The following is a 12,715-nucleotide window of genomic DNA, read 5'->3' on the forward strand; positions in this document are numbered from 1 at the left end:
GTTCTGTCAACTTTTGCTTTATACATTGTAATGCCATTATTAGATTAACATTTAGAATGATTACATCTTCCTGGTGAAGATGTGTGGTTTCCTTTCCTAGTGATGCATTTTGCTTAGTCTATTTTGTCTGATCTTAACATAGTTATCTTTTTTTTTAGTGAGTATCTTTCACACTCCTTTTACTTTCAATCTTTCTGTGTCTTTAGGTAATAGGTCTTTGGCAAGCAGGTGCATTTTACATTTTGTTTATTCATCCTTAATAATCTTTACTGTTTAACTGAATAATTGACACTTCTTATAATTTGTTTTCACCATCTTATTCTGGGTACTTAGTAGTCCCTCGTTTTATTCATTCAACAAATACTGAGTGATCACATACTGTCTGAAGTATGTATGTTTGAAGCACTGTGCCATATATGATTAAATTAACAGTTTGTTAAGATACTGTAGCTAATTGTAATAGAGAAATATTACATGTGTGGGTCTTTAACCTATAACTCTGGATATATTCCAAAAACTAGCATCCAAACATTTTCTGTGTACCATGATGCCATATCTATAAACTCAAACCTAATTCTCTCAGAATAGTTATCAGCATTATTAGAATATATTTTATACATGTTAATAAACTAATAACTTATGGCTTAGTTTTGGGGGTGATGTATGTGTGTTCTGTGGCCAAAGAATAATTAAACTTTTATTTCTCTGGAAACTGCTGTGAAATATTTAAAGATACAAGAGGTAGGAAGAGCAATGCAAATACTTTTTAAAATAAAATATAAAGTTGAAATTGATTACTGATTCAATAATACCTAATAAAATAATAATTGCCAGGTTGCTATAATCACACAACTAATAATATAAAAAGAAAACTTTTTAAAGAGTCCATGATGGCATTAAAAATGAGGAATTTTTAAAATTAGAAAATACCACACATTACAAATCATAGAAAACTAAGATTTAGTACATCTAGCTAAAAATTAAAAAGATGTTTTATGTTTTCCCTGTTAAAAGTCAAATGCTCGTCTAAGGAATTTAGAACAGGGATGCCTCAGTGGCTCAGTCAGTTAAGCATAGGACTTTGGCTGAGGTCGTGATCTCATGGTTTGTCGGTTCGAGCCCCGCGTCAGGCTGTGCTGACAGCTCAGAGCCTGGAGCCTGCTTCAGATTCTGTGTCTCCCTCCCTCTCTTGCTCTCTGCCCCTCCCCCACTTGCACTCTGTCTCTCTCTCAAAAATAAACATTAAAAAAAAAAGGTAAGACTTGTTTTTAAAAAAATAAGGAACTCAGAACAAATGTGAATAGATATAATGATTTTTAACAAGTGTGTCTATGCAGTTACTTAAGGGAAAAAGTATTTTCTTACTTAAGAAAAAAAAAGTTTTAGCTGTAAGATCTGAAGTGAACTGGGAATGATCTTGCATTCAAAGAAATCTCAAAATACTTGATGAAAAAAAAGATAGTGTATGAAATCCAAAGTTATTATAGAAAAAAATATATATAGATGTCTCAAAGTGTTTTTGTTAACACGCAAGCTGTTAGAATTACATAGAAACGAAAAAGTCAGTAAAGCAATTATACTACTAACCCATTTGTAATTCAGAGATGGTTTCTACGAGTGACCAGTCTAAACTATAACCGCAGTGGGATTTGTCCATTAGGTTGTCCAGCACTTGTCTCACCGTCTGCCTCTCATCCACCATCATTGTTTTAGAACTATCGTCAGACATGTGAACTCTGATCACCAACTATAACAGGTAAAAGGAAATTAAAAACAAACCGAAAAATAGGCATTCTAGAAATTTCTTCCAATATCAAGCAATGTTCTGAGTAATGTTCTTAGTTAAATATAAATTAAAACACAAATAATGACTTTATTATGCAAGAAACTCTAAAATTAGGTATCAAATAACCTACCTAAACAAATTTAAAGCATTTTTAAGGTTATCAGAAGACAACTGTGTTTTAGAATTTAAAACAAAGTTATTTCTTTATAATACATTTTATCTCCAAAAATACATGCGGAAAATGTATTAGGAAGAAATACCCCTCTATCTCTCCGTACCTTAGAAGTATGGTATATAAGCAAGGCAATTCTTTATAAATCTGATTTTAAAAATCCCAAACCAGGAAAACACCCAAATATCACCTTTTTCACTTGAGCCTCTTTAATTTTCTCCAGGGCAACTCTGATCTTCTCAGCTTTCAATTTTGCTGCCTGTTCTTCCTGTGAACACAAAGCACTTCAGGTAAACTGATGCTAAAATAATGAGAATTTTTGAAAAGCCTTTTTATCTTAAGGATGTTTGCCAGCATTGAATTTTAGTAAGAATATAACTTCAGCCACTTACATAGAGCACATTTAAAAAATAACCCTACTCACTAAGTAAGATAGACATACAAAGAACATTTTTAAGATGAAGACTTGAAGATCTCTTATAAGACCAGATTCCACCTTCTAAAGGAAAAGCAATCTGTAATGTAGTAAATCTATCAATCTGAAGCAGATAAATTTCAGGTTCTGAGGTAGGAGAAACAGGAATGCATAATGTGCTGTGTATGGTCCTGCCAGTTTGTCACACCTGCACAATCCCTCAACTCTGAATTTACACTCGCCTCTGAAGTCCGGGCAATCTTCTGCATACTAATGTTTTGTTCTATTATACTAAAAATGTATCTTCATCATAAACAGCAAAAAAAAAAAAAAAAAAAAAAAAGTATCAGTTTATTTCTTTGCACTGACATAAAAGTCCCTAATAAAAAATACATGTGTGTTCCCATTAATATACCAATTCAGATAGAGAAGAATGCATTATACACTAGGTTTCATTCTACCTTAAAAAATATACAATATAACCAATGTCTTATGTCAGTTAAACTCAAATTTGTTTCTACTAACTCACTGATGAAATTTTTAAAATTTCAAATATAATTTTCCAAATATCTAATTTCTAGTAACTTCTTTATAAAATTTAGATAAGTAGTAATAAAATTATCGAGAACTACAACTACAGTTACACAGTTTAGTTTTTCCTAAAATAACATATAGTACTGTAATACTGGTACTTACTTGCACTTTCCAGCAATAGGCCATTGTATACTGTAGCCTTAATCTCCAGTTGAGAAAAACTCATATAAGTAAATCTTCACTTATGAAGGATTACTTTCTATTTCTAAGCTTTTGATTACTCTGGAAAATATCTAAGAAAAACATACACTACCATCTTATACATTCCTATATTTCATATAAGACTTAAAACAAAAGAAAACCCTGGTTATATCAGCCAACTTCACCTGGATTATGATTAAAAAATACAATCCATATGTTACTCTTCATGAAAAAGCTAAAGCTTCCAGAGTCAAAAACAAAAACGAACTTCATTTATAAGATTTACTCCCTGTTCTCCTAAATTGTTGTCTTTCTTGTTTCTGAACTGTTCTCTTTCCATTTCATAATCTAGGCTATCTTCCCTCATTTCAAGCTTAATAGTTACTACTCTGTAGAACAGAGAAGAAAATAGTGGTTAGAGAAGATACTGGGCTCCTTTGCCAGAAATCAGATCCTTTTCAATGAAAGGAGCCAGTGAATTAACATAATAACTGAGGCGTGGAAATACTATCTGTAAACCCAATTAGGGAACAAAGAACTTTATTTTAACAATGGAGGGGGTAAGATAAGACTTGATTCTTAGACTATTCTAGGTATATTCATTTGATTAAAGGATTAAATCCTGTACCCCCCCCCCACTTTATGCAAATAAACAACATAAAATATGTTGCCTGTGTATTTCACAGTAAGTTTCTTTTTTCTTTTTAATGCAGGCTATACAGTGAGAAAACTATGCTACTGTCATTAAAACTTAGTTTCTAGAATTCTGTGTCTTAGAGAAACAAACCATTATTAAATTACCAAACCCTGGGTTTCTAAGTACAGCACTACTCTAGAAAGGAATTTTGAATACTAGCATTTCTAGTGGTTTTTATGAAATCAGTTGACAGGTTTTTTTTGTTTTTTTTTTTTTGGGTGGGGGGAGAGGAAAGAAGGAAGCACGAGTCTTACAAATGTTTTCTCAATGGGATAATGATCTTATGTTCCTCATGGCTCATTTCCCACATCTTTGTATTAGTATGAATAGCTGTTACAGAGAAGAAACATTTATCAAGGCATATTTTCAAGTTTTACTTCATGTCTCTAAAAAGCAAATTTAAATCTCAAAGTCTGGTGAGGAAAGACTGATATGCAAAATCAATGCTTTGTGTATTTGTAATATAAACATGAACTTCCAAAAGGCCAAATACTTTTATAACATTATAATTATTCTGCAGAAGTTAAAAAAATTGTCTCCAAAGCCAAAAAACATTTTTAAAAGAAAAAGAATATTCAGGAGATAGACAAGCTACAGACTAGGAAAAAATATTTGCAAAATATTTATCAGACTTATCCGATAAAGGACTATTTATCTAAAATATACTAAGAACTCTTAAACTCAAGAAAATGAACCCAATAAATGGGTAAAAGACACAAACGAACAACTCACCAAAGAAGATACACACGTGGCTAATAAGCCTATGAAAAGATGCTCAATATCATATGTCTTTAGGGAACTGCAAATTAAGACGAGATACCACTACACAACCTATTAAAATGGCCCAAATCTAAAACACTGAAAACATCAAATGTTGGTAAAGTTGTGGATCAAAAGGAACTCACATACATTGCTGGTGGGAATGCAAAATGGTACAGCCACTTTGGTTGTTTCTTATAAAACTAAACATGCTCTCACAGTATGATCTAGTAATCATGCTCCTTAGTATCTACCCAAATAAGGTGAAATTTACCTCTACCCAAAAATCTGCACACAGATGTTTATAGCAGCATTATTTATAAATTTGCTAAAACTTGGAAGCAACCCAGATATCCTTCAGTAGGTAAATGGATAAACTGTGCTACATCCAGACAATGGAATATTAGTCAGTGCTAAAAACAAATGATCAAGCCATGAAAAGACATCAGGGAAACTTTAACGCATATTACTAAGCAAAAGAAGCCAATCTGAAAAGGCTGCACACTATATGATTCCACTTTCTTTTTTAAAATTTATTTATCTGAGAAAGAGAAAGAGAGTGGGCATGCGTGGGTCCAAGTCGGGGAGGGACAGAGAGAGAGTCCCAACCACACTCCGCACCGGCAGTGCAGAGCCTGATACAGGGCTCAAACTCACAAACCGTGAGATCATGACCTGAGCCGAAGTCAGGTGCTTAACCAACTGAGCCACCCAGGCACCCTGCACACTATGATTCCAACAACAGGACATTCTAAAAAAAGGCAAAACTATGGAGATAGTAAAAAGACGAGTGGTTGCCCAGGGTTGGGGAAGAGGGAGGGATAAGTGGAGTGAAGCTATTCTTCATGATACAATGTTAGATACATGTCACTATACATTTGTTCAAATCCAAGACTGACCTTGTTAATAAACTGGAGGGTTCCCAAGAGGGAACCCTACTGTAAACTATGGATTCTGGGTGATAATGATATGCCAACAAAGGTTCATCAGTTGTATCAAATGTACCATTCTGGTGGGGGATGTTGATCACTCTGTACCTTCCCCTCAATTTTACTGTGAATCTAAAAGTTCTCTACAAACATAAAGTTTATTTTAAAAAGGGAATATACAGGGGCGCCTGGGTGGCGCAGTCGGTTAAGCGTCCGACTTCAGCCAGGTCACGATCTCGTGGTCCGTGAGTTAGAGCCCCGTGTCAGGCTCTGGGCTGATGGCTCAGAGCCTGGAGCCTGTTTCCGATTCTGTGTCTCCCTCTCTCTCTGCCCCTCCCCCGTTCATGCTCTGTCTCTCTGTCCCAAAAATAAATAAACGTTGAAAAAATAAAAATAAATAAATAAATAAATAAATAGGAATATACAAATTTAAATACTGCATTCTGATACTGGTTATAAATATAAAGATAATATTTTCATATTCCCCTTTTAGTATAATATTATTTGCCAAATACAAAAGAACACAATCAGTGCTACCTTTTGAAGCACTGATTAAAAAAAAGTCATTCAATTGTAAGATTAGTTTCAATGAAGTTTTTGTTCCACAGGCTAACAGGAAAAATGCTGACACACCAGAAGAAAGAATTAATGAAACAAGAGATACAGTGCAACCATTTGACATATATTAAACCAATTAGATTTCCTAGTCATCAGTAAGAAACCATCTTTATGTAAAGCACCCTAGGTGGGACTATGTAGAAATTTTTTTTTTGTTGTTTCTTTATTTTTGAGAGAGAGAGAGAGAGACAGACAGACAGACAGACAGAGAGTGAGTGGAGGAAAGGCCAGAGAGAGAAGGAGACGCAGAATGCAAAGCAGACTCCAGGCTCTGAACTGTCAGCACAGAGCCCAATGCGGGGCTCCAACTCGTGGGGTCTTGAACTCATGAACCATGAGATCATGACCTGAGCCCAAGTCGGATGCTTAACCGACTGAGCCACCCGGATGCCCCTAGGTGGGGCTATTTTAACATCCAAATTCAGCCCTTCCATGTACTTAAAGTACTACTCTTGATCTGTTTTAAAACTATATCAAGTTCAAATTTAAGAACTATGTGCTTAATGTCAACCTAGGCAAATTTTAGTTTATTCTTCTCCAGTTTATTAACAAGGATGATCCTTGCTAGAAGCTTTTTGAAGAAACAACTGATCAAGATACCTCTTACTTTTAGATTTTAGAGTCTGAATATCATCACTGGAGCAAAATTGAAAATAAAAATATTTATATCAAATTGCAGGATCATAGCATTTTATGCTTCTTATGGATAACCTCTTCCTCGGAAAGGTTGATTTCACCTACATTATCATGTTGATCCTAACAACCTAGAAGAGGAAGAAATTGTTTTAAGTTCATAAAGTGTACAATAAAGATCACTCTTTGTTGATATGTTTAGATTATATAGTAAGAAGACATATGGCAGTTTATTTATAAACTGACTTCAATACAAAGAACAAAGCTTTATTCATCTCATGTTCTCTTCTTTTTGTTAATGCAGAAACCCTCAGGTCTTAAGCCTTCTCTGCCCCTTATCTTTTGACTATCCCTTTCTCCACATTGTTTGTCCCACAGCCATCCTAAACATAAGTAAAAGGTATCTCACACATACAACAACTTTCTCTCCTACCCTGTCTCTTAAAAGAGCAAAAGACAACCCATTTTCAACCTGAAAAACTCCTGTGGGGCTATCAATAACCATCAAATGCCAAGCCTCTTCAAATTTACATAAAGAACAAAACTCAGTGAAGATCTTCTGATTAAATGAAAGCCAATGCTGTGGTTACACAGTGTTGAAGCATTCTCTTTAGTGTAAAAATTAAAATCTCACAGAAAGAGTGACAGTTGCTAAGAGATGGCCAATGAATTCCTTCAACTAAGAAATTATTAAGGCTTTGATGGTTCAGAACAAATCCAACTGAAATTAAGGGGTTAAAAAGTGGTTAGCAGTTTCTTTGGGATCTAGCTTCACATTTTACAAAAAGTTATGTAAATTTAAAAAGATTCCAAGGAAACTTTGAGTGGTAAATAGCTCACTGCCTATGAAATGTTCTACTCTTTACTACTTAGAGCCCAAATAATAATAGTAACAACTAGTTTATTTCCTTGGAGAAATCAGGACATTTAACATTAACTGAACACCTAAAACTTGCCACACACTATGAGGCATTCTTGCACATAGTATCTCACTTAATTCTGAATTATACAAGGCCAATATCATTATTATATCCATTATACTGATTAACCAAGGCCCAGAAAGACTAATCTTTCTAAGATCATACCGGCAGTTACCAAATGACTAACTACTTGCTCTCTCCACTATAATGTTGTCACAGTTCCTTTTGTTCTTAAACGTTATAGCACAAACTTATGGGAAAGCAGTAAATAAAAACTGCTTGTGAAAAATGAAAAGACTTACAGTAATATAATAGCACTTTTGTAACTTCCCTGAAGCAAAGAAAATGGTGGTTAACATTATTAACCGTCCTTAGAAGTCACTAAAGGACCACTGTGTTATGTGACAGATGTTTGTTGAGACTATGCAGGCTTGGGTCTGAGTGCAGGGGAGAGAGTTCCTGCTCTCAAGGAGCTTACATTTAAGGAGATAAAACAATAAAGAAATAGATGTATGATAAGTCAGTCAGGGATAAGTCCTACGGAAAAAAATAAAGCAGGGTAAGGGAGTAAAGAGTGACAAAGACACATTGTTAGATGAGGAGGTCAAGGAAGGCATTTAGAATGGTACCCAGAGTTTTAAGGGCATCAGATCAACAATGTGTCCTTTGTCCACTGCTCCATTTATGGCAAAATAGTTCTGTGCTGGCACTAATGCCATTCTTAGAAGAAACTGGTTGGTATGGTTTTTGCAGAGGTTCCCGGCTCAGAACTGTATGTAGGATAGTTAGTTCGGTAATAGAGGTATAGGGACAACTGGATTTATGATGGAAAAACAAAACAAAACAAAACAAAACATTCCCTTTGCTGCCTTGGCTTAAGCACAGTGCCACTATGTTCATTCTACTGGGTGTCACAATGTCTTAGTTTGGAAAAGTGCATATGAGAGGTGGGTCGTAACTGGGGCATGATGCTTTTTTGGGTAAAGGGAACCAGACTGCCACAAAGGTGGCATGCAAGAGGTATAAATTCATTTTAGCTTCACAACAGCCAAATTCTGTGGTATTGAGGACACTAACATTGAGAAGCTCCTGCAGCATGGGTTATCTGGGGATTTCTACCACCTCCTTGACTCCATGCCCCATCCCAGCCTATGTGTTTAGGTTCTATGCTAATGAATCACATTCTTGCTCAAATTTCTTGTTGTATGTAAGCAGGGACATAGCTGGAGTCAGGTGTTGGCTATATAGACCAGCAGTTCCAACACCTAGGTAATGGGAGAAGGAGATAATCCGAGCAGAGATGGCTCTGATGCTGCAGTTGGTATCACTGTCTGTTGGGCAGAGGGAAATGAGAGTTACTGACTGGATAACTCTCCCTGAGATAGGAACTTTGTACTGTTCACTGCCAAAGCCCCAGGGTTGTGAACACAGCATGTATCTGTTGAATGAAGTTATTCTCTTCAACAGTTTGCCACTACATTTGGAAAAAAAAATACAAACTCTTTAAGCATGCTGTGAACAATCTGGTTCCTGCCTACTTCTCCAAACCCAAATCAAGACCACTCCTATCTACACTCAACTACTGTGGCTCCAGCAACATAGCCTTTTTTTCAACTTCTCAAACCTACCTAACTCTTCTCCCTGAGCCTATCTATATGTAACACTAACCTTCACCCTCAAGCTGGCTTCTTTTCATCCTTCAATGTTTAGGTTAAATGCTGCCCATTTAGAAGGGTCTTTTCTGATTTTACCATCTAAAGAAAAAGTATCCCTAATATTCTCCCTAGTACTCTCTATTGTTTCACCTTGCTTCCTCCATAGTATTTAACATAATTTAGAATTTGCTTCTATTTGCTTGTTAATATTTTTTTAATCTGTCTTCCTAAGTAGACTGTGAGCTCCTGAGGGTAGAGGGATATGTCCATTTTATACAAAGCTGTATCTCAGCCCCTAGCATAATACCTGACTCAACAAATATTTGTTCAATAAATAAACAACAGAAATGGTAAAATGTTACATCTGAGTGCAGTATACAAAATGGACTGGAGGAAAGAGAGGCAAGAATGAAGAGGCCAGTGCGGTAACCTGATAAGAGGTAAGCGCCTATTTTAGGGTGGTAGCAATGGTAATAAAATGGATGGGTGAGCCTAATCCTGCAATTTCTTCATTGTAGCTTTAAGATAGTAACTGAGAAGAAAGGCACTATCAATGGTAACGAGGGCTCACACTTGGGTAACCAGGACAGTGGCAGCATTCTGAACAGAACCAGAAATGTCACAAGAAGAAGGACATAAACTGTGAGGCCCCAGGGTAAGTGTGAGTAACAAAGCTAGAGATCTGTAGGAGTGGAGATGCTGGGAAAATGCTGGTAATCTTTAAGAAATGCGATAGCGATCTGGAAATATGTTGCTCTCAGGTAAAGAGATCTCATCTAGAACAGAGATCCTAGTTGAAGCTATGAGTGTGGATTCTGGGGAGACAGAGAGTAAACAGAGTAGGAGCTGAGGAAAGGAAAAAACTTTGCTATGGTTATAAAGTATAACGTGGCTATTATCTGCTTAGAATTCTACATTTCCCTACCATAAGCTGCTTCTACCCCATTCCTAGATCACTTTAAAGAGAAACTCAAGCGAGAGAAAGGATTTCACTGCGGACTCATGGGTCTTTGAGCTGCTCCTCTCAGAGAGATTTTAATTTTAACCTTATTACCCTCTTTCACAAGTTTATAAGGTTAAGTAATACATTTTAAAAAAAAACCCTCAGACATAATAACTTAACACACATTACCCATTATCACCACACATATTCCAAAGAAACTATAACCAAGTCTGAATTCTTGAATTCATTCTTGAACCATTCTTGAATTTAACAGTATTTAAATAAGATAATGAAATAAAAACATGACTTGAAAAGAGGTAAATCTATTCAGCTTCCCTATTCTGTTATTCCTTAGTTAATAAAGACAGTGGCTAAGGGATTTCTTTTTAAACCCACCACCGCCTCGCCTCCCCCCACCCTTTTTTTTAAAGGATTTTAAATTGATGTAAAATATCAGCCCAGTGAAAATCCAGTTGGACCAATTCAAACCATTCTGAAGGCAGAGAACTGAGAAATTAAAATTACAGCTTTCTCTTCCAATTTGATTAAACTAATGTAAATTAAAGATTCTGTTTATATAAATAAATGTTTTAATTAAACAAAGTGTTTATAATGCAAACAAGAATTAGAGAACAAAATTTGCTAAAGAAACTCAGAGCATGGATAACCACTAGTAATGAAAGTTAAAATTAAAGCAATGTTTTTTGGCTTTAAAATGAAATAAAATGTTAAACTAAATTGGTCAGGTCATTTACAAAAGTTAAAAACTAGTGAAAAATTATGGAAAATATTTTCCACTCTCAATATTTTCTGATATTGAGAGGAGAATATTAAGTCATTATATCTTAAGTCATTAAGATCAATAAATAATTACCTTCAGTAAGAGAAAAAATAACTCTACTAACAACAAAAGTGCTTAAATAAGAAAGTACAATCTGAGAGCACAATCAAAACTGGAAATTATATTCTACCTAAAAGGCAACAAATATTTACATGCAGGTGGAAAGAAGAAGTATCACCTTGGTCAGCAAATGAGAAGGTTTTCCTGCAATGTTTCTCAGAAGAAGGGAGGTTTCCCTGTCCAGATAGGAGTGCTTGTGCAGAAAAAGAGAGAAAAACAAAAAAGGCAATAGAAGTCAGCAGAGATTTTATGTGTTTAAAATATAAAGTAGACAAAGAATGATTCTCTATCATTAATCTCATGTTTCTTTCCTACAGTGAAATGTGTTCATAAGAAAACTTAAAAAAAAAAAAAAAAAAAAAAAAGAAGAAGAAAAGGATGGAGAGGCAGACACCATCTATGCCAGCAGGCATGCCCTACCTGACTCCTGGTGGTCCCTCACTCTGAGAAAATGGACCATGCACTGCACAGATCACAGAGCCAGTTGGTCTTCTTGGGCAATGTTTGTGAGTGCTGTGCACACGGCACAGATAAATAGGTGTTGAAGACCAATGACTAAATGTATTCCTTCCTCTTATTAAAGCCTATAGAGACCTATATAGCTTTAGGTAGTATATTCTTATGAAAATAGAACAAGTCTATATCATTTCCAAAACTCTGCAAGTATTTCTGATCAATTCAATGATAGCTACACCAAGAGAAAAAAATGTCCATAAATATTTTGCCTAGTGGATATCATCTGTTTTCAATAAAATCTTATCAATTCACTCATTATATCAACACTAATAGGACTATATTGCACAATAAAGGACTTACATAGCAAACAAATGACATAAACAAAATATTAACAGTATAGTTTCTTTACACTGATTAAATTCAAGCATTTAATATATTTTCATAAGAATGGTTTGTGAATAATGAAGTCCCTAACTATCCTTTTCCCCCTTAATAAGTTTTTAGTAACATATTCAACGTAAGTTCATGCAATTGTATTTGAACTCACAGAGTATAAATTATAGTTGTTTCCATATATATGTAATTCAAACTTGCCTGTCCCTAAATAATTCTGAATTAGAATTTATTTTTTAAAGCTATGTAGTTACTAACCACCATTTAAAACAATACATCGACCCTGCTGAGTGGAATTACAGAAAATACTCTATGATATTACATTTTATAAATATAACTGTATATAAAGTTATATTTTGTAATATATAAATATATATTTTATAAATATAACTGTATATCAAGTTATTCTTGAGAAAAAAATTCTTTGGAAAGAAATTTAAGTGAACGAGAGTAGCACCCACTCTCAGAAAATTGTCAGAGATAATAAAACACACTACTTCTAAGATTAATATTCTATTAAGATTAATCTTATATTAATTCTAATCTTAATTCTATTCTAAGATTAGAAACACTGTTACAGATAATATTAACTTAATCTTTGCTCATATCCACACTACACTGAGTTGAGTTTGCTATTTAATATTTGATTGTCTATATAATTTATGCTTTAATACAAGATGAACCTTATAAGCATACCTGCCCC

General features: G+C 34.6%; 1 protein-coding gene across 1 annotated transcript in view; it reads right to left on the reverse strand.

Annotated features, from left to right (window-relative positions):
• RAPH1 (Ras association (RalGDS/AF-6) and pleckstrin homology domains 1) overlaps nucleotides 1-12,715 on the reverse strand; it is a 100,756-nt gene that overhangs the window by 30,599 nt on the left and 57,442 nt on the right. Inside the window, 2 exon segments of the mRNA XM_045480835.1 lie at nucleotides 1,588-1,747; nucleotides 2,149-2,226. Of these exon segments, the coding sequence (XP_045336791.1) occupies nucleotides 1,588-1,747; nucleotides 2,149-2,226 (238 nt within the window).

This window comes from Leopardus geoffroyi, chromosome C1 (assembly GCF_018350155.1).
Source record: "Leopardus geoffroyi isolate Oge1 chromosome C1, O.geoffroyi_Oge1_pat1.0, whole genome shotgun sequence".
NCBI lineage: Eukaryota > Metazoa > Chordata > Mammalia > Carnivora > Felidae > Leopardus > Leopardus geoffroyi.